The sequence below is a fragment of the Leptidea sinapis genome, chromosome 13 (assembly GCF_905404315.1).
Source record: "Leptidea sinapis chromosome 13, ilLepSina1.1, whole genome shotgun sequence".
NCBI classification, from domain to species: Eukaryota; Metazoa; Arthropoda; class Insecta; order Lepidoptera; family Pieridae; genus Leptidea; species Leptidea sinapis.
Window position 1 is genome coordinate 6,317,595 of NC_066277.1, and position 22,357 is coordinate 6,339,951.

Below are 22,357 nucleotides of genomic sequence, written 5' to 3' on the forward strand. Positions count from 1 at the left end.
CGTTGTACAAATCGTTTCAATTACAATATTGTAAAGTGATGCAACAAAAATTCGCTACTTCTAGTCCCGCTTTAAACAGTCGCCCTGATAATGGCTAGCTGGCTTATAGATAGAAAGAATTAAGTTGTTGTACTGAAGTTTATTTAAAAAAAATTTTTTCTTTTTGGAATAGGAGGATAAACGAGCGTACGGGTCACCTGGTGTTAAGTGATCACCGCCGCCCACATTCTCTTGCAACACCAGAGGAATCACAAGAGCGTTGCCGGCCTTTAAGGAAGGTGTACGCGCTTTTTTTGAAGGTACCCATGTCGTATCGTCCCGGAAACACCGCATAAGGAAGCTCATTTATTTCAATTATAAATAATACAGTGACAGACTTACAATAATAATCTAAGTGATAACATTAGCATGTTTATAATATAGTAAATTAAATCCCTCTATGATTACAATTTATTGAAGTAGGCTTTATTTAGCGAAAATCCATAAATATCCCAAATATGTGAGTTTTCTTGAGTGTTAATTCCGGCAATATTTGTCTTCAAACAATTCGACATGTGTTTCTCCTCTACACAAGGCATCCTCAGGAGATGTTTACTCGCTAAACTCTGGAACGAACTCTATGATTATTTTGTCTCTTACGTCCTATTTTTTTTTTTTGAAAATAAGGGAGAAGACTAGCAGGACGTTTATCTGATGGTAATTGGATTGCCCATTGCAATGCAGTAATTTAGATTACTGTGCAGAGACAGATGTGCATAAAATATATCTAATTTGGTTAGGGCTGTCAAGAGTTGACGAAACGTACTTAAAGGTGTGATCACTATCGATTAATTGAACTATACGCTTCTCCGACAATGGCTATCATAATTGATATTATGAATATCGATTGGTTGATTATTATATCATCAATGATTGATACGAATATCGACTTATTGATTATCATAATATTAAGGTTTATGATTGGTTAGAGTATTTGAAAGTGGTATGTGCTTTAGACCAAATGTCAGGAGTGATAGCTTCATCAAATCCAGGATAATAGTATGAATATCAACAATATTTTTTGTTTCGACATATAAGGAACATGTAAAGCAATAAGTTAATAACATTTACTTTATATACATGATTATATATGTGACTATATACAATTATATATTTGACGTGTTAATTACTCTTTTCTTTATGAAAATAAGGGACGAGACGAGCAGGACGTCCAGCTGATGGTAATTAATATGCCCTGCCTATTACAATGCAGTGCCGCTCAGGATTCTTGAAAAACCCCATTAATTCTGAGTGGCACTACCACTGCGCTCGACATCTTGAGACATAAGATGTGAAGTCTAATTTCACTAGCTACGGTGCCCTTCAGATTGAATCACAGTAATGCTTACACATTACTGTTGGACGGCAGAAATAGGCGCCGTAGTGGTAAAACTCTGAACAATTGCGGTTGTTTAGTTGACTCAAACCGACTTTACCCGAAATATTGTTACATAGCCGAGCGTGACAACTCAATCTATTTCAATACACGCAGAACAACGTTCGTAGCCTGTATATAGAAGATTTTATTAAAAAACTTAAGTTATGAATTAAATGTAAAATTTCGCCGGCAAGTATGGATGCGCAAATTATAACTTACACAGAGAGAACTTTAAAATATTGCAAAAAAACAGTAATTTGGAAGCCCTGATACATCGTGACGTAAAAAAAAATAGGAAGAACCTACCTATATTCACATACATATGTCATGTCGAATTGATAAACTCATGTTTCTGAAGTCAAGAGAATGCGGCAGCGAAGACGTGTCGCTTGAGATAGTAGGTAGGTAGTACGCTGTGTGTCGTGTGCTCGAATTAATTGTAGTATAACGTGTAATATGGTAGTATATGTAGGTAGTTGTTACGTTGAAGTGCTCTGCGGAACTTTGTCAATGTAACGGCGACGATGTGTCATTATCGTGACATATATATAACTATTTACACCGGGCGACATTTTTCTGCACTGTGGCTCAATCTTATAATATTAGGAAAAAAATATAGGAGCAAAATCGAAAACACCGTTTACTGTGTACTTAAGAGGTTAGCACGTGACAGCAATAAAAAATCGCCAAAGCGAGCTTAATAATACGGATTGCAAGTATTTTATTGTTTTATGTTCATAAATTTAACAGTATATATTTTTTTTTATGGAATAGGAGGACAAACGCGTGTACGGGTCACCTGGTGTTAAGTGATCACCGCCGCCCACATTCTCTCCAGAGGAATCACAAGAGCGTTGCCGGCCGTTAAGGAAGGTGTGCGCTTTTTTTGAAGGTACCCATGTTGTATCGTCCCGGAAACACCGCACAAGGAAGCTCATTCCACAGCTTTGTAGTATGAGGAAGAAAGCTCCTTGAAAACCGCACTGTGGAGGACCGCCACACATCCATGTATTATTATAATAGTGAAGATATTTATTCCTCTGGTAAATTTCGTTCTAAATGATCGAGATTTATATTGTTTTCTAAAAATGAAACATATGTGCAATCGATTTGTGGAAAACGATGGATCGATCGACGTGTGGTTGAATCGATTTGGGGTAACTGTTCTGTTCTTCTGTGTAAAAAACTCCGTTAAGACATACACCACCCTAAGGCCACTCGAGCCTCGAGCGTTACATAGTCAAGCGTGACGCCTCAGTTAAAGTCCAATTGGATCCAATAATAAATGCTTGTAATCCAACTTAATCTTATAATCATACTCCGCAACGATCTGTCCCAGTCCTGTACCGATACGGTTAGCAGTATTTGCATGATTGCGACAAAATTGTAATGCTCGTTTCCATTTTTAACCGACTTCAAAAAAGGAGGAGGTTCTCAATTCGTCGGTATTTTTTTTATGTTTGTTACCTCTAAACTTTCGAATGTGTGAACCGATTTTGATAATTCTTTTTTATTTGAAAGCTGGTGCTTCCCGGATGGTTCCATTGTAATTCCATTGTAGGTCCAGATCTGACAATGGAATCCATGAGAAAACCATAAAAGTCTTAAATTTTGCTATACATACGTATAGCAAAGTGGATAATAAATTTGGGAATAACTCGATATCGCGCCAACCGATTTCGATGATACTTTTTTGATTGGAAAGCATATACTTCAAAGATAGTTTGGTTAGGTTCTGATAACGGAACCCATGACAAAGTAATGGAACACTGTCTGCAATCAAATTGCAAAGTTCATTGCTGCATTGAAAAATTTTGTAAATTTACACATACTGACACAAATTGTTTGTTAGTGTACTTCAAATTCATATAAATTCATCAAAAAAAAATAACAAAAAACAACCGCATTCAAAAACACTATTCGAAAACAATAGATATAATGTGCACTTGAAAATAATTGGGTATTTTTATACAATCTAAATTATATGTAATGGTAATCATTATGCTTTTGGTGGCTTGGAGATTAATTAAGGAGTTATTGAAGTATTAAAACGTGGACAGATTCAAGGCTATTGCTATCACCACGTCTGTCTCCTAGTAAAGATCGTGGATTTATTGCGACCAGGGTCCTGGCCTGTTTTGACATCGATATCTACGGAGCCAGAGTGACTTAATCCTTACTATAGATACAACCCCATTTTTCGATTCAATGCTCATGTTATCATATCTTTTGTTACAGATTGGTCAGCTGAAGGGCTACTACCTCCTGTCACACCACGGTGTACACAAACGATCAACGGAGCCCAACCAGGAGCATCACGACAAACTCACAAACGAACCTCAGGTAAATACGTTTTATTATGATAGCCAGCTTTCTTCTTCACGCGCCTTCTTTACAGTTGGTAAGGAGGACAGGAGGTCAGCAGTCAGTTTTTTAAACTTCTCTTTGTCCATGGCTAGGCGGAATAGTTTTTGGATTGTCTTGATGCCAGTCCAATTATATTTCTGAGCCAAGACTTCTTTCGTCTTCCAACAAATTTCCCACCAATTATCCCCATCAAAATAGTTTGCAGCAGGCGGTACCTATCGTGCGCAGTACATAATATATGACCGAGGTACGAGATCTTACGCTATTTGATGGTTCTCACTAACACGATGTTCTTTTGTGTTCAGATTTTTCCGGTTGCATGACACTAATTCCCATTTCTCATATAGCATCTTCTTTATCTTTCGCTACAGTTGTGGAAGAATTTCTAAGGTATTTCTGCAATTGTTTGATTTAAAGCGCCGCGACCAACATCGTATTAATTAGTTACAAAACAAACAGATGGTTTATATTATCATCTGAGTCTAAACGCATCACGAAATTGCTTATTACGTAGCAAAATGCGATACAACCACGATTACATCGTTCAGCTCTCGTTGTACATAACAACATAAGATGGAATGTCTCAATTATTTCAAGTAATTACCCTTAAAACCGGTAAGTTCAATTAGTCTGTTGAAGCAATCCCTTACTTACTTATATTTGATTATATCATATTTTTTCAATCATAAAAATATATTTCCTGTTTTCTGTTACGAATCAGCGTCAACACGATTTCTACTCAACCGCCGCTGACAACTGTGCTTCATGTGAGCGTAACTATGGCATCTGAAGGAAACTTAGAGTATTTAACAATCGGACGCGGTATACGTACAAATAGTGCGTGCGTGTGTGACTATATTTTGTGGCTATTGAAATAGACTGTGCTGTCTGTCAAACTCGGCCAAAAACTTAACAAAATTAACGAGAGTTTTACAAATAGCATATATGGCGATCATCTCCTCTATATGATTCTAAGAATTTGTTGGTATTGCCATTATTTTTCACACAATTCCTGCACATCCCTCAATATCCGGAGCGTTGCAAGCGTACTCGTACGAAGCAATGAAATGTTTGTTTAAGTGGACAGCCGTCCCGCAAGGAATTACCTCTAATAACATTTCTATTACCTTAATACTTAGACTTCTATCATTTAAATGCCACTTTTAATGGCCACGTTCCTAGAACAGTCTCTTGTTCTATAACTACGTGTCTGCGTCTTCCCTCAGTTAATTTATCTAAGGAGTACGCCAATCGAAAACCCAAACATCTATTACGTATATTTACACTACACCGAAATACGGCGGATTTTTTTCGCGAAACGTATCGATATAAATGTAAATTCTGTTACGAATCTCATCTCGTGGATATCATTGGTCCCGATAATAATAAACATTTATGAGGCGACACTTGCAAACAGCAATGTCTTGATATTATAATATCAAAGAGACACAGCGGTCTAGACTAGAAACTCGTTTTATCATATTCTCAAGTTCGCTTTGAAGTATTGTAACGATGGTTTCAGAAACTTTATTTATCTCAAATAGAATATTAATCTCAAATTCACTTAGTATTCTAGTAATAGAAAAAAAACACTATAATATGTTACATAAATTAATATTGGAAAATGAAATGAATAAAAACGAAAGCGCATCTACTCTCTAAGTCAAAGACAATGTAAATACTACGTTATATATAAGTGGCGGGACTGCCGAAGGAAAAAATTTAATTTAGTTTAGTATGAAACGTGCAGTCATTTGACATAAGTTTGAAATATAAATAGTAATTACAGTATGGCGATTGGCGACCATGTATAATCAGTTTGAAAGCGAACAGTTGCTTAAAATGTAGTGGTTTTCGTCTATCTTCGTTTTTTACAAGATTTTAGCCGTCATCTGTCAATCTATCAATGAGTGCACGTTTTATATAATTGAGTGAATCGATTTTTTCGTGGAGAGTTTCGCTAGGTTGGTTAAGTGGTTAAAAGTACCTTTTTATATTTTTATTTATTTTATTGAAACTAAACAATTTATATGTGTTTACGAAACGACTTGCCCTCTATTATATCTTTAAGCAACTTGTTATATATTCTCTCAAACTCTTTACTTAATTCGTGAGTAATTAAATATTATACTGGGTGTATAGGTACGCTTATATTTGTATCTGTCGTTATAACGAAACCGTTCAATGATATTTTGTTTTTTCATGCTGATTTTTCGATTTAGTTAAAAATGTTTTAAGAATCGATGACAAACTCATACTTAAATATGTTTGTTCAAAAAAGTATTTTAATAATTAATAAAATATACATAAATTTATTTCTTCATTGTAATTTCTAGATTTAAATAGAACCACTCAGTTAGAGGCTACCAGAGTAAAATCAACAGACACAGAAACGAACTCGATACTCTACTTCAGGGTCCTGAGAGCCTTAAATTCTATATTCTCTCTCTTGCCAAACGTTCTTTAATTGACGTAAGTGAGAACTAAAAAGGAAATTTTAAGAATGTCACCCAAATTGGATATAATTAAGGATTCTTTAAATTTATTCATTTATTCAGAGTAATAAATGACACATATCATGTCATACTTCAACAAACAGTTACTACAACTTCGGAAAAACATTAGCAAGAAATTCGTTCTCACTCTTTTAGATCAATATTTATATTTTCGACATTTTACAAAATTATTTTAATTAAAATCTATGCAGTATTGCAAAATAATGACTGAAACGTCTCCACTTAGCTATGTTAACTTATTATTGATATTTAAATATCTTAATATATATAAATCTCGTGTCACAATGTTTGTCCTCAATGGACTCCTAAACTAATGAACGGATTTTAATGGCGATTACTTCATGGAGTGCAGTTTAGTCCAACTTGAGAGATAGGGTAGTTTTTATTTCGATTTGGGACCCATAAATATTTTTATTTTCAATATTTGTTTTGTATGGACATATTTTCTATGAGAGAATTTAGTGACGCACGGTTTGACAGTTCCGCTGTGAAACATTTTCATTCTAACAACAGGGAGCATATTTACGAAATAATTTTTGATGTTTTGAAATATAAAACAGTTGTTTTTTTACTATCTACAAAACAACGTCTGTCGGGTCAGCTAGTATGACTGTAAAAATTGAGTATCGTACAACTACTTACATCGGAAATTTTTAAAATTGTAGACGTAAACGTAAATTTTGATGGAATAAGCTGCAGTGACCCTTAGCTGATTTGCTTGTTAATTAAGAATAGATACATCCGTGATACGATAATCTGCCAGTCAAAGATAGTTTTGACAGTCAGTACGATTAATTATGTTGCTTGAAATTCAATCACTGTTGTATCGTAATCACATGTTCTAAAATATGTATGAGTAGTAGTAATATGACGTATAATATGAAGTTTAGTTGATAATGAACATTAGAGGATTTTCCAATTGACTAATCAATTTGTCGTTATCGGGCTTCGCCACAAACTTTTCACACGATTTGGTAACATCAAGAAGAAATAGCCTGTTAATGATGTATTTGAATGATGCAGCTACTGTACTCAATAACTTTTGTATTAATTTACATTTACTTTTTTGACTTACTCGTGTAAGACATTGACTGTTTGACGTTTGAGTGTGTTTGTTGCATCATTTTAGACTTATAATTTTTTTCAGACTAGCTATCATATTATATTACCTAAGTCAAATTTAGGTTGGTACTCTTGTACTGTTTTGTAACAAAATTCAAATTCAAATATTTTTATTCAAAATAGAATTTATTATCATCAAAAACTGACTGCCTCAGACCTGAGATGAAAGGGCACAAGAAACTCAGCGGGCTTTTTTAAAAGTAATAATTTGGATAACAATGTCATATCTTTAAACATTTATAATTGAAGAGCCTGAGGGTGTTCGCTTCATTCCCAGTCTGTGGTAAATCTTAAGAAAATCGTTTATTTTATAGTAACGTTTCCCACACAATTTTTTTTAACAATTCTTTTAAATTTTGTAACACATTGGTTTTGTACTTTTTCTAGGATCATATTGTAAAATAATATAGGTACATCGCCCAATAAAAGTCTTACTAACTCGACTTAACCGAGTAGTGGGCATAACAAGTTTATGTTTGTTCCTCGTGTAAAATTATTCTGTCACAGTTTCTAGTAAATTCCTCAATGTGCTTATGAACATACAACCAAGAATAAATTGCGAAGCAAGAGTCAAAAGCTAGTGTTCGGGTAAAAGAGGAAGCGTACACGTACCTAAGCGACGCATAAACCGCTTCAATCTATTTTGAAAGTTGGCGCTTGATTAAAAACCTCCACAAATATCTTTTTTTTATGAAAATAAGGGACGAGACGAGCAGGATGTTCAGCTGATGGTAACTGATACGCCTTGCCCATTACAATGCAGTGCCACTCAGGATTCTTGAAAACCCAAATATTCTGAGCGGCACTATAAATGCGCTCGTCACCTTGTGACAAGATATCTCATTTGCCTAGTAATTTCACTAACTACGGCGCCCTTCAGATCGAAACACAATAATGTTTACACATTACTACTTCACGGCAGAAATAGGCACCGTTGTGGTACCCATAATCTAACCGGTATCCTCTGCAAAGGAGCCTCCCATTGGTAAATCTACATACAAGATCTGCTTTACTATACTTTTATAGCAAACACGAGCATAGCACCGGAAAATGAAATACATTCTCGAAGAATTCAACTTACAAGTGTACGATTTTGCCGACTTTGACAGAGTTATTTCTCAAATGTATCACAAGTTTCTGATACAATAAAACACGTCCGAAGTGCCGGCTCGTACATGGACGGATCGGATAAAAGTTATACCCGGCGTTTTATCGACAATGGCTATTCAGGTTATAAAACGTCCATTTACAATAGTTTTGCGGCCGTCGAGTCAAAGTTTGGCAGATGCGGATGCCATGGATGTAGCGTTTCATTGTTTAGTTTCCACGATATTTATGGGAACAATGGCGTTGTTACAGTCGCGTAAACAAAATTATTTATTGATCTGTTCTTTTTCTGCGCATTTCTGCTACATTTGTCTTACGTATGAGATAGACAAGTCATAAGTAATCCCTAACCGATACGACTTAAGCCCTCCCCAGCTTCGACCAAAGTACAAATAGCCGGCTCTTTTTTTACTTTCCATTAGCGTTCATTGTTTGGCATGAATAATATTCACACTTATGTAATTTAATCATTGCATTTGAAATCAGGTGTAAACCTTTTTGTCACCCATTCAAAACAGTAATGCATCAAACCTGAAAAGAACGGAAATAAGAAACTTTTAGAAAAATTTAAGCAAATCGCCATGCACTAATAATATGTCAATGCATCGAATTGCATGTATACGGAAAGAAGGGTAGATGAATCACTTTCCATATACTTCAAGTGATTTGAGTTTTCATTCAAGACATTCTGAGGCAGTCTCGTGCCAGATTTTGGCGTGTCGACACATCCTGAGGAAGCCTCGTGTAGAGGCGAAACACGTGTCGAATTGTTTAAATACAAATATTGGCGGAATAAACACTAAAGAAAACCCAAATCATTTGGATAATTATGAATTTCAGCAATGTAACGCCTACTTCAATAAACAGTTTTTAATGATGAATTGTCGGATCAACGGGCTTTTGCAGTGCTTTCTTTCAAATTCAAAGTCAAATAACCATTATTCAATTAGGCTTAGACTACGCGCTTCTGAATCGTGACTACAAATATTTCTTTTAAATTACTGAGTTTACCATATGTTCGTAAACAGTTGAGCTCGTATATTGGATGCATTCGAGCTGGAATTCATTGTTGATGGTCGTGATATTTTTATTATTTGAAGAGGGTGGCTATTTCCTAGTCCTAAAGATTCCTAGTAACACCGCGTCCAAAACTGAACTATTGTGTTCGCCACTCATACTAAAGCTCGTCGTCAAGCCCTGCCGCCTTTACGAACCGCAGTATCTCTTTGACGCGAGTGTTGCAAACACCATCTGGTGGCACGAAGTAGTCGCCAAAGATTGTGTTACGCTTATGCATTAGTGGGCCGCAGTCGCAGAGTAGATGAATAGGCGTTTCATCATCCTCAAGGCAGAATCTGCAAGTTTTGTCGTTTTTGATGCCGACCACACTGAGGTGCTTGTTTAGGCGACAGTGCCCGGTTAGCATCCTGGTCGTGATAACTGTCACAATTAGTAATTGCATCCAACAAATACAATGATTTATTAACTATAACAGATTGACCTGGCGCTACAAGCAGCACCCGTTCACGAGTTGACGCATGGACCTTTAACAGAAGAGGAGGATTAATTAGTATACAGTGTACTATTTAATTCTGCGTTGCCGGCCTTTATGCACTTTTTTTTTCACCTAAACACTCGAAACAGAAGCTGATTCCCAAGGTTAGTTATAAGGGGCAGACCTGACTGTAAGTTCCATGAAAACCGCACTGATTTCAAGGCTTACTGTCACGTCAATGAGGAATAAGAATGCCACACATACAGATGATGAGAATAATATAACAGAAATTAAGTTTGAGTCATCAGAAGAGTTTACAATATATGCAATATGTTATAGTGAGAACCCTCACTTCTGGGATTAAATATACAAATTAAATTTGAAAACAAAATTTTTGAACGATGCAGGACTCGAACCCGCGACTCTTGCGTTCCGTGCGAGCGCTCTTCCGCGCGGAGCTTCCTTCCAGGTCGCGGGTTCGAGTCCCGCGTCGTTCATAAATTTTATTTATTTATGGCTAACGTAAAAAAGTCTGATATAATTGTCCAGTTATAATGTTATCCTTCTAGAAGTTTTTCCTTAGCTCGGTCACCCAATAAATCTGGCAGGCGTGTCGACCCCGGCCTTTTACAATATGTTGATCGCAAACTACCCTCCCACCAAATAAGCAAGCTTACTTGATACCAAGTATGTTTATTCTGTAATACAACATTCTGTTATTTTTTCTATCATGTAGTATTCTGTGAACTGAAGGTTACATTATTAAAGGAAATTTCCAAGAATGTTACCAAAAAACCAAATAATATTTAAATTTTAAGTTTAAATATTGGAGACTTTTTTTTTAACAAAATTTAAAAAGATTTTTTTTGGTTTCAAATTTGTCTCTTAACCTTCCTACACTTTGGCAATTCGCGATCTAAAATAGAAAGTAATACGCAGAACACTATACATTTTTGGAATGGAGCGGGTCATCGACCTTTGTACGTGTAGGGCCATTGTTTTGGACTTCCAAAAATTAAGGAAATACTTGGTCGTCTTTATTTCCAAATATATAAGATAGGAGTAAAGGATGTTCTCAAGTTGATTAACCCCACCAATTATAATTTTTACCATTTGAATTCTTAATGGGTACTACGTACGTGCGTGACGGTGGAAGTTTAATATAATATAATGTTTAAATAAAATTTATATTTTTACAAATGTTGGTTAACATTCAATGTTCTTTAATAATAATGAGATAAGCTCAGTATTCGTCCGTATGTTTACAGTACCTATATAGGAAAAACTTTATAAAATTAGTTTGAATAAGGTTACACAGCCTCAATAGGATTAAACAAGTCGTTAAGTAAATGTTCAGTAAAAAGTCCTAGAAAGGAGCATTGTTTGCCCAAGATTACCCGATTTTCGGGGTAAATGTTACGCTGTGCGGACTCAACATGACTTTTTTGTCGAGATCTGTTTAAACCCTTTCTTTGCCATCGGACCGCAATAGACCCGCGGCTTTATTAGTTTAGGACCCTATTACATTGCAAAGCGTTAGGCTTGTTTTCCACATTGTTCTCGTATCTGGAGAAAACAGTATTTTCGTTTGTTGTAGATACATATATACTAAGTCTGGCCATAAATACTGTTACAGTTAAAAATAAACAAAATATTACATTTGAATTTGGAATCTTTCATTTTTATATGATTGTTCATTGAGTTTTCTCTTTTTGGCACCAATACATTGTACAATATTTTGCGATATTAAAATGGAGTGGGGTGATAAAGAGATCCGAATCGCTTGGTATTAGTAAAATGATTGTGTAACTGTTTGTGACAGAAATATATCTGGCCGTCCACGTAGTGTTCGTACGAAAAAGGTGGTCAAGTCAGTAAGGGAAAGGAGTTGCAGCCTATAAGAGACGTTAACTAATAATTTAAAAAAAATAAGGTAGTAAAATCGAAACAACTACTGTACGCAAAGGGAGGTCACAGAAAAATTGTTTACGGTTGAGATTTTTTTTTATTATTAAGCAACATTTTAACAATCAAAATGACCATATTTATGCTCAAAGCTCTAAGGAAGCTTCCCAATTAGTCGACTGAGTGCAACCTGGGCATTATCCGACATCAGTGATGGTTTGGTGGCATTAGCTGTGAAGTAAGCATTATCTAAGAAGGAGTGACTGAGCCATACTTTTGTGAAAAAGGTATCAAACCTTTGGCATAAGTATATCAAGATCCACCATTCTTGAGAAGGTGGTGAAGACCCTTAATAACACCATGTTCGATAAACAAGAATGGTCCATGCAGCAAGACTCGGCGCCGGGTCATAAAGCTCGGTCTACGCAGTCTTGGTTGGAAACGAACGTTTCGGACTTCATCAGAGCTGAAGACTGGTCGTCTAGTCCCGATCTTAAATCACTGGATTATGATTTATGGTTAGTTTTAGAGAGTACGGCTTGCTCTAAACGCCATGATAATTTGGAGTCCCTAAAACAATCCGTACAATTGGCAGTGAAGAATTTTCCCATGGAAAGAGTGCGTGCTTCTATTGATAACTGGTCATGGATAACCTCAACGTTTATAGGACTGTATTGCAGCCAATTAGACCACTTCGAATAAACTTTTTATATTTTAAATTGTTTTATATTTATTGTTAATTTAATTGGATAAACTAACACACTGTAAAAGTAATAAATGCTATTTGCATGATATCTTTGGTTAAGAATAATAACTGAAATATCCAGCACAGTGCGGTTTTCAAGAAAATTTATTTACTCATAAACAAACTATGAATTGGATGTAGTTAAGCAGAAAGGACTCAAGCCACACAAAGGCACTTTTGAGTTATAGGCATTCCAAGTTTCAGCTTTAATCTTATCCATATAAATATCCAATAAAAATAACAGTTTCAGTACCTATAAATTTTAAAAATAGGGTTTTACTACATGACAGATTCGACCTTCAGGAGTATGATGGCATACTTAACTCATTTTTTACATACGTACTTAACTTATTTCCAAAGTGTGGTTTGAGTCCTTTCTGCATAACTACGTCCAATTGAGCTTCGGGAGAATGTTATGTTATAACGAAATAATTATTGTTAGTAATAAAAAGTAATAAAAAACTTTCATTATTTTTAGCGTATTACTTTATTCTTAATACCACCAAATAATAAAGTAACCTGACTGTGGAGAGCGGGTTTTATAACAAAGGGGCTTTATTAAACCACATATAGTTATCTGGCCCCTATTCACGAGGCGAGTTTTTCCTTAACACCCCGTAACTATGTTTGTGCGTCGTGTTTGCCCAGCTGGACACGATAACAAGCGAGGTTGTTACGATGCGACGGATTTGGTACAACAAAAAATTGTTTGTCGATGTATCGGTATTGCCTTTTTGTTTGTTTTAAATAAAGGGAGGTTTTTGAACGTGCCGAACGGTCGTGCAAATGAATTTTACACTTGAATTGTTTTTTATTAATGCGAATAACCACGCATTTTTCAATAAAATTCTTCTTTCTTGCAATAATTAAAAGATGTGTGATTTTAACTGATTTAAAACATCTATTATATTGGTTTATTAAAAACACCCGTGACGATTCCAAATCGTTTTTTTTTTTTAAATCGGCATTGTTTTTATGATTTATGATAAATTTTAAAGGTGTCTTCTTCAATAATTGTTTCTTTCTATAGCAGGTTAACCACTTTTTCTTAATTAGGTACCCATAAATATATTATGTGTTAATTTTAACCAATATGTATTAACGGCCGCTTTTACAATATTCGATCAGGATTTAATATTTTTTTAAACCTGATTTTTTGTCGTCCGTTTGTCTATAGATATTATAGGCAAATATACAAAGAAAACAAATTATACGCGTTGTCGTCTAATGTAACCGAGCCTTAAAAACCGGATGCAGTTTTTACTGACGTATCGTGTCAAGCTCTCCATAACAATTATTAATTGATTCATTCATAGTTATTATTTCCCAATCCATATAATATAGAAAAAGTTTATCTGTCACATTATTACCAGTACCTTAGTCTACCTATATATGGATAGAACAAACAAATCGAATGACGATCCATAATCGGCTTAAAATTTACGAAAATTAGGATTCCGATTGAATACATCGAACGGCTGTACATTGCCCGACATCACATTGATTTTATACCTTGCTAGCTTTTACCCGCGACTTCGTGCGCCTGCAATAGTTACTTTGGGCAGCATTTTTTATTTTTTAATATACTCACTTTGCAAATTATACACAACAAACTGCTATGGTTCATACATTTTATAAGCTACCAAATAGAACTTTAATCCCCCTTTTTCACCACACACAGGTCTTAATTTTAAAAATGCTACAACAATTGATATTTATTTATTTCTTATCATGTGCCTAATTACAAAGGTTCTTGGTATTATCTTTTACATACAAACTTTCACCCTCTATTTCAACCCGCCAAGCCTTTTATTAGCGATTAAAAGTAGCCTATGCCCTTTCCTAAGCTCCTGTCTATCTCTATACTACATTTCATGAAAATCGGTTCAGTGGTGTAGGCGTGAAAGCGTTACAAACAAACTTACTTTCACATTTATAATATTAGTAGGGATTTTCCTGCGCCATCTCTCTTAGTAAAGTTATGGTGGCTAGAGTAGAAAAGCTCGGTTAGATGCACTCAAAAGATAATTACCGTAAGAGATGGTGGAGAATTTAGTATAAAATTAGATTAATATATAAAATTAAATTCAGTTAAAAGTAGGATAACAGTTTGGAGGTTTACTTATCCCTCGACTTGGGGTAACTCGAAGCGGTGGGAGTTGTTAGTAAATTACTTGCGGACTGAGACAAACTATGTTAGCTGTAATTCTACGCGACTAGTAAAATATACTGCCATTTGTATTGCTTTTATAAATTAAAAGAAACAAATCGGGTTATATGTATAATTAACAGATAACGTAGTAGTAGACTTTTTTTATGTAAGTGCTACAGATTGACTTAGGTGCTATTAAGAAACCAGTATTTTTTATAATTTCATAATAAAATTTATTTTAAAATTGAATAGACTACTTATAAATATTGTCTCAGAAGTCAATCAAACTATTTCTGTATAAGTGTTACTCTAAAATATAAAGTAATGTTTTCGTCGCCAAAAGTTGATTCTGTATAAGCGTTCCTTATTTCTAATTTTTACTATGTACAAAAATATAAAGTTTTTATCGGAAACATTCTAGAGTTATTCAATTGTTCGCAGTAGATTTAATCTGCTTGGTAATGTTCCTAGTTTTCAATTCGATAAGCAATCTTAATTTCAAACCGGATGTCGGGAGTCGGGCGAATATTCGTCCGCAAAGCAATCCAGCTACGGTGCCTTTTGAAATTCTCAAAGGACAAGTTTTTCGCTTATCTCAGCGGTTAACAATTACTTTCCTTTGTCGCCGCGAACCCGGACACGTGAAAAAGCAATGAAACACAGACACCGGAGTGCTTTTCTCATGCTAATACAAGCTCGCTATTTCCTAGCTGTCTGTTGCTTTCCAACAACTGTGAAATTGCATCGTGGCTGCGATGTCTTGTTTAGCGAAAGAATTGTCGAGTTACAATGAAGCGCGCACCGTTTTGCACGTACTATGTGCAGTTATAAAATTTTATTGTCGAAACATATGCTACTGTGATATTGCGGACACTTTGAAAGAAAATGCAGATTTCATTTTGCATTTGTGATGCTGTCTTCCGTTGTAATGATGTTATAGCACTCTAATTATTTGTACATTCAAATTAAAATGCTGCTAACTAGATTGATGTTATTTTCATCTGGAAACCTTTATAAGCCTTCTTATTCTTCTCTTCCTTTTGTAGTATAAATTATATATTTTGCTATATCATATGATTACGGTATGTATATTTGCGATTGTATATTATTTTAACACACTTTAATCTTTACTTTGGCCTTATATAGAAATTTATTTTCATATTATTCAGTGTGGCGTTACAATGGCGACATTAAATAAACACACGGGTAGAACTACTTAAACGTAATCATAAAAAAATAAATTCAAAAATAAAAATACATAATTCACCTAATAAAATTAATTTTTTCATAACATTATTTTGGAGCAACCTTTAACTAATCTAGTAGCCGCGAGCTATCGTAGGCACTGACACAGTTTACTTCTTCCACGCCACGCCGTAGCCACAGTAGACATATTCTCTACTGTGCCGTAGCTGTCAGGACTCGTAGGTGAACACCGCCCACGTAAGGATGATTAAAATTTTGTTTTCTAATTGTATCATTTCTTTGTTTGAAAATTTTAAAATTTACATTAATTTTAAAATTTATTTTTTTATGATTAAGGCTAAGTAGCTCTACCCATGAGTTTATTTAATGTCGTCATTGTAGCGCCACGCTGTAAATAAAAGAAATGTAGATTTGAAAAATTTCTGCATACGTCATCCTAAATTTGTATGAAATTTGATTCTTCATAGTTTTGATATCTGTGTGTATGTACCACCGACTCGATTTTTTTCTAATCTTTTACATAATCCACAGGTGAGATGGTTCCAACAGCAACGGGAAAAGCGAAGAGTAAAACGTGACTACAAACCTCATGATGGATGGAGTCAGCTCTCTAGGAGACTACCTACCCACCGTACTAGACATCGCGCCATCGCAGCGCCTATTCTGTTCCCGGATCCTTTATACAAGGAACAGTGGTATTTGGTAAGTCACATCTGAATAAGATGCTATTATCTGTCTAGCCAGTTAACTGCGTTTGTTGCCTTTATTTATGAAAATGTCAAACTATTTATAACAACTTATGGTTTGAAAAAACTACACATCATTTGCACCAATTCCTAGCTGCCGAAGTACCAAAATATTGCCATATGGATGGAACCATGGACCTGGTTGTTGCTTTTGTTGTTGCCAAACTATTATCTAGTAACGTGTTACTAATTTGAGGCCTATTTAAAATAATAAATTACTGTCCATTATTATTATTATCCAAAGATTATGTTTAATAAGACTAAATCTTCATTCCTTGTCTTTCTATTTTCTATAATAGCCAATTTCCCAAAACCGACAATAGCACAGCTGATCGTCTACATAAAACATAGTGCAATGATAGACATGCGGCCGTTTACAATAACGTATCTATCCTTAGTTTAACTTAGTAGAGGTTGACAATACCATCCTATAAGGCTTACTTACATTTCAATAACCTATCGACATAAGACATTGGACTATAAACTATCTTGGACATGGATACATAAGATCTTGTCATTAAACGGTGACAGCAATATATCCCTAACTAGAGATACGTTATTGAAAACGGCTGATGGATACTAGAACTATCTATAGTAATATTATATATTACAATGTAAGTACTTGAAGGTAAACATAAAACATAATCTTAAATAAGAAGATTTGACTCGTTTTGATTTTAGTTTTTGAACTGTCTAAACAGATTTTCAATGAAATCGATCCACAAAAGTTTGTGACACACCTTTCAACTTTTCCGGTTTTCTATATTTTGTATACTGACCGTTCCATGATAATTTTTTTGTGTTTGCTTATCTTTAAGTGTTTAATAAAACGAATATACCTCGAAACAAAATTATTATAATTATTTTCACAGTTCTTCTCTTTCATCACTAATGATTGAAACAAATTCCATGGTTTTCTTCAGGTAGCTTGTCTCCTAGTAAATTTTGAAGCAATTTTTATTGAACGGTGTGAACGTATTCATTCAAATTTTATTTTTAAGGCGTTTTATATATTTTTATTTATCCAATTCTACTTGTCATGTCAGGCTGGACTACCAGTATAAAAGATAAGATAGTTATACCTTTCTGAATTTTCACAGAATGGTGGTGCAAAGGATGGCTTAGATATGAATGTAGCCCCAGCTTGGCAGAAGGGCTATACAGGTAAAGGAGTAGTTGTTTCTATTCTTGACGATGGAATACAAACTAATCATCCTGACCTCGCTCAAAACTATGTAAGTAGACATTCATTTGAAATTTGATTCCTATATATCTTTGTAATGTTTTTAAATCTGGTGTTTACCTTATATATATTTTAGGATCGGCTCGCATCTACTGATATTAATGGCAACGATGATGATCCCATGCCACAAGATAATGGTGACAATAAACATGGCACTCGTTGCGCGGGAGAAGTTGCTGCAGTTGCTTACAATCAGTATTGCGGTGTTGGAGTAGCATACAATGCTAGCGTAGGTGGAGTACGGATGTTAGACGGCGTTGTCAATGACGCTGTTGAAGCACGCGCATTAGGATTAAATCCAGATCATATTGACATCTACAGTGCTTCGTGGGGGCCAGAAGATGACGGTAAAACCGTTGATGGACCCGGACCTTTAGCTAGGAGGTAAAACATTTATCTTTAAATAATAACTGGGCAAACGAGGCAGACTTAAACACGAATTCTAAGCAAACAAACAGTAAACAATAATTCAGATTGAAGTACAAGCTAAAATTTGGTAGTTGAGGAAATATGTTATCAGAAATAAACTTGTTGTTATTTCTGTTTTTTTTTTCAGTCCCAATTTATTATGGAAATGATAAATGAGTATTTGATATTAATTTCAAATTGCTACAGATAATTAGAATAGATCCTATGTATATTGTACACATTTTAAATAATATAATAAAACATAATTGAATGAATCTATATATACATAAAAATAAAATGTTGTCTGTCTGTAATGTCAAAGTAACAGCTATTTACAAAAAATATCATGTCACTTGTAGGTATGGTATAGAATGAATCCATTTTTTTAAGTTTGTGTATCTGTATCTTCCATCTAATCTCTGAAAATGCTGGAGTGATTTTGTACAATATTACTGGCAGATAGCACATGTACCTGGGCTTCATTTATTTTTTATAATGAACAAGAGTTCCATGTTAAAATCAACATCCGTGATCTGATTTAATCAATGACGTTCTATTGGATTCAATTGAATGAATTTGAATGGTTAAATTGACATTTAAATCAATTAAAAAACACATTGTAAACTTTATGTTATTTGTTTCAGAGCGTTCATTTACGGAGTAACGAGTGGTAGACGTGGTAAGGGTAGTATATTCGTTTGGGCTTCCGGTAATGGTGGTAGACATACAGATTCCTGCAACTGCGATGGATATACCAACAGTATTTTCACTCTATCAATATCAAGCGCAACACAAGGAGGATATAAACCATGGTATTTAGAAGAATGCTCATCTACACTTGCTACTACTTACAGTTCAGGAACTCCGGGCCACGATAAAAGTGTAGCTACTGTTGATATGGATGGCAGGTTAAGACCAGATCATATTTGTACCGTAGAACATACTGGAACCTCTGCATCAGCCCCATTAGCAGCTGGTATTTGTGCGTTAGCATTAGAAGCTAATCCAGAACTAACATGGAGAGATATGCAATACTTAGTTGTAATGACTTCGCGACCACAACCATTAGAGAAAGAAACAGGTTGGGTAGTAAATGGAGTCAAGAGAAAAGTAAGTCATAAATTCGGTTACGGATTAATGGATGCTGCGGAAATGGTTAGTTTGGCTGAGCAGTGGATATCTGTACCCCCTCAACATATTTGTAAATCACAAGAAATTAATGAAGATAAAGCAATCGAATCATCATTTGGTTTTAAATTGCACGCTTATATGGATGTTAATGGCTGTAGCGGTACTGTTAATGAAGTCCGCCATTTAGAACATGTCCAGTGCAAAATATCACTGAGATTTTTCCCTCGTGGAAATTTACGCATTATACTCATCTCTCCCATGGGCACAACATCGACTCTCTTATTCGAAAGACCACGTGACGTAATTAGTTCAAACTTTGACGATTGGCCCTTCCTAAGCGTTCACTTTTGGGGTGAACGCGCGGAAGGAAGGTGGACGTTGCAGATAATAAATGGTGGAAATAGACACGTTAATCAGCCAGGAATACTTAAAAAGTGGCAATTGATATTTTATGGCACATCCACTGACCCCGTTCGACTGCGGTCTAAGCGGCCATCGCCTTTGTCGTCCCCTTTTGCATTCCCTACAGCAGCTGACACTTATGATTCGATCGGGGATTCTTTTTACAATACTGACGCGTTTAGCAGTTACCAGAACTTTCCTGCATTATTTGCTGCCGGATCTGATCCGGAGAAAGCGATAGCTCGCCTCGATGGACAAAATGTTCCCTCACCGCATGGGGAAAACGTCCTCGCTGATAGTAACGATAAACGTGTCATGTATGAATGTGATCCCGAATGCGATTCTCAAGGATGCTATGGAAAAGGACCAACACAATGTGTCGCTTGTAAGCATTATAGGCTCGACGATACTTGTGTTTCGCGATGCCCTCCTAGAAGTTATTCAAACTCAGGTGGAGTTTGTTGGCCGTGTCATGAATCTTGCGAGACCTGTGTCGGGCCGGGGCAAGATTCTTGCTTAACATGTGCTCCGGAGCATTTATTAGTTGCAGATTTGACTGTATGCTTACAACAGTGCCCTGACGGATACTATGAAGACAGTCAATCGTCAGCTTGCCATCCGTGTGCTCCACATTGCTCGACCTGTTCAGAACGAGCACACACATGTACTTCATGCGAACATCATTTGGTCTTGTACAATGGGACTTGTACAGCCTCCTGCCCACCTTCAACGTTTGAGACTGAAGATTATAGTTGTACAAAGTGTCATTCATCGTGTGAAACGTGTACTGGTTCTGGAGTAACCCAGTGTGTCACTTGTCATGCATCTGACTATAATTTAGATGGACGTTGTGTCAGTTCCTGCCCAAGTGGCTACTATTCAGATAAAAAGCGAAAAGAATGTCTAAAGTAAGTATTAAGTAATTGAAAACTGTAACATTTTTATTTATAATGATGATATGATTGAAATGCTAATTTTGTTGCTAGGTGTCCAGTCGGGTGCGCCAATTGTTTAAGTGCATTTTGCCTGAGTTGTGATAAAAACTGGGAACTAAACAAGAAAGGTAAATGCTTGCCCACTGGCAATGAAAGGTGCAGTGCTGGGGAATTCCCTGATGGCAGCGATGTATGTCGACCTTGTAACGACGCTTGCGATACGTGCTATGGTGAAAATGATAACAACTGTCTTACTTGTCCGACTCCCAATCTTCTTAAAAACTACAAGTAAGTTATATGCATTACGAGTTTTAAACGTTTCTCACAAATATGATTTTGTTATTATTTTATTTTACACAGTGTCTAATCCTCTTTAATACTGTAAATTGTTTTAAATTTTATTTGTATATTATTCTTTTTAATATTTGAATGTACTCAATAAATTTACTAGCCCTACAAAAATTACATTCTTCTTTCTCCCGCAGTCATAAAGATGGCTGTGTCAGTAAGAAAAGGATATTAGCCATTTTTCCATACATACTGGAAATGATTTATTTCACGCGTCCACTTAAGGAACTATAAATATAATTCAGAAACCACAAACAGTTTTACTATAATACTTCATGTTTCAATATCATTCTTAAATAGCTAATAAATTATAGCATTATTCAATGACGTTCTAAACATACATCATTATATTTTACTACGACAATTACTTGACCATAACAACGTTACTGTAGGTGACTCAAATATCCGGATAGCATAAAAAAGATTCGAATTCGAATGATATGTCCATATGTATAGAAAGTCATTGGCATCATTATAAATAGTGATATAGTCTCTACCGATACCGGATGGAAAGGCAAGTACTACATACAATCTAGTCATTGAAGACCACGAAGTATGGCATATTATGTTCACATTTATGTTAAATGTATGTTTGTTTATTTAAAATTTAAATTTTGCTATACTATAATTCAACACAATGCTTAAAGCAAAATTAAAACTTTCACAGATACCTACGTTATAGCGCACAGAGGCGAATACAGAATATTTAAATAGTATTTTAGTAAAAATTCTGTGATATTTATTAACTTAGATAAATGGAAGCTATTTTCAGTTCGTTCGTTTTTTTTGGTTCAAAGAGTTTTGAATTTTCAAACCGGTCTGGAATTGTTTTACTATTAAATAATCTTGTTTTAAATACAGACTTTTTATAGAGTATATTTTTTAAAGCTTTTTATTCAAACAGATGTGTGAGCGAGTGTGCCGAGGGCTACTATCCAGAGGCGGGTCGATGCGCGCGATGCCTGCACGGGTGTTCCGACTGCGTGTCCAGACTCAACTGCACGAGTTGCGACGGTTCGCTGAGATTGCAATCCGGTGCTTGTAGGACTACCTGCGCTGAGGGGTAAGAATACTTTTGTACAATAAGGAAGTTATTGCACGCCCATCTGACT

General features: G+C 35.4%; 1 protein-coding gene across 3 annotated transcripts in view; it reads left to right on the top strand.

The window, feature by feature from the left end:
- LOC126967521 (furin-like protease 2) overlaps positions 1-22,357 on the top strand; it is a 325,069-nt gene that overhangs the window by 291,512 nt on the left and 11,200 nt on the right. For all 3 annotated transcript variants that reach the window (XM_050812023.1, XM_050812022.1, XM_050812024.1), the window contains 7 exons: positions 3,656-3,760; positions 16,564-16,734; positions 17,879-18,013; positions 18,098-18,405; positions 19,074-20,870; positions 20,949-21,185; positions 22,150-22,308. In XM_050812023.1, the coding sequence (XP_050667980.1) occupies positions 3,656-3,760; positions 16,564-16,734; positions 17,879-18,013; positions 18,098-18,405; positions 19,074-20,870; positions 20,949-21,185; positions 22,150-22,308 (2,912 nt within the window). The remainder of the gene's footprint in view (positions 1-3,655; positions 3,761-16,563; positions 16,735-17,878; positions 18,014-18,097; positions 18,406-19,073; positions 20,871-20,948; positions 21,186-22,149; positions 22,309-22,357) is intronic.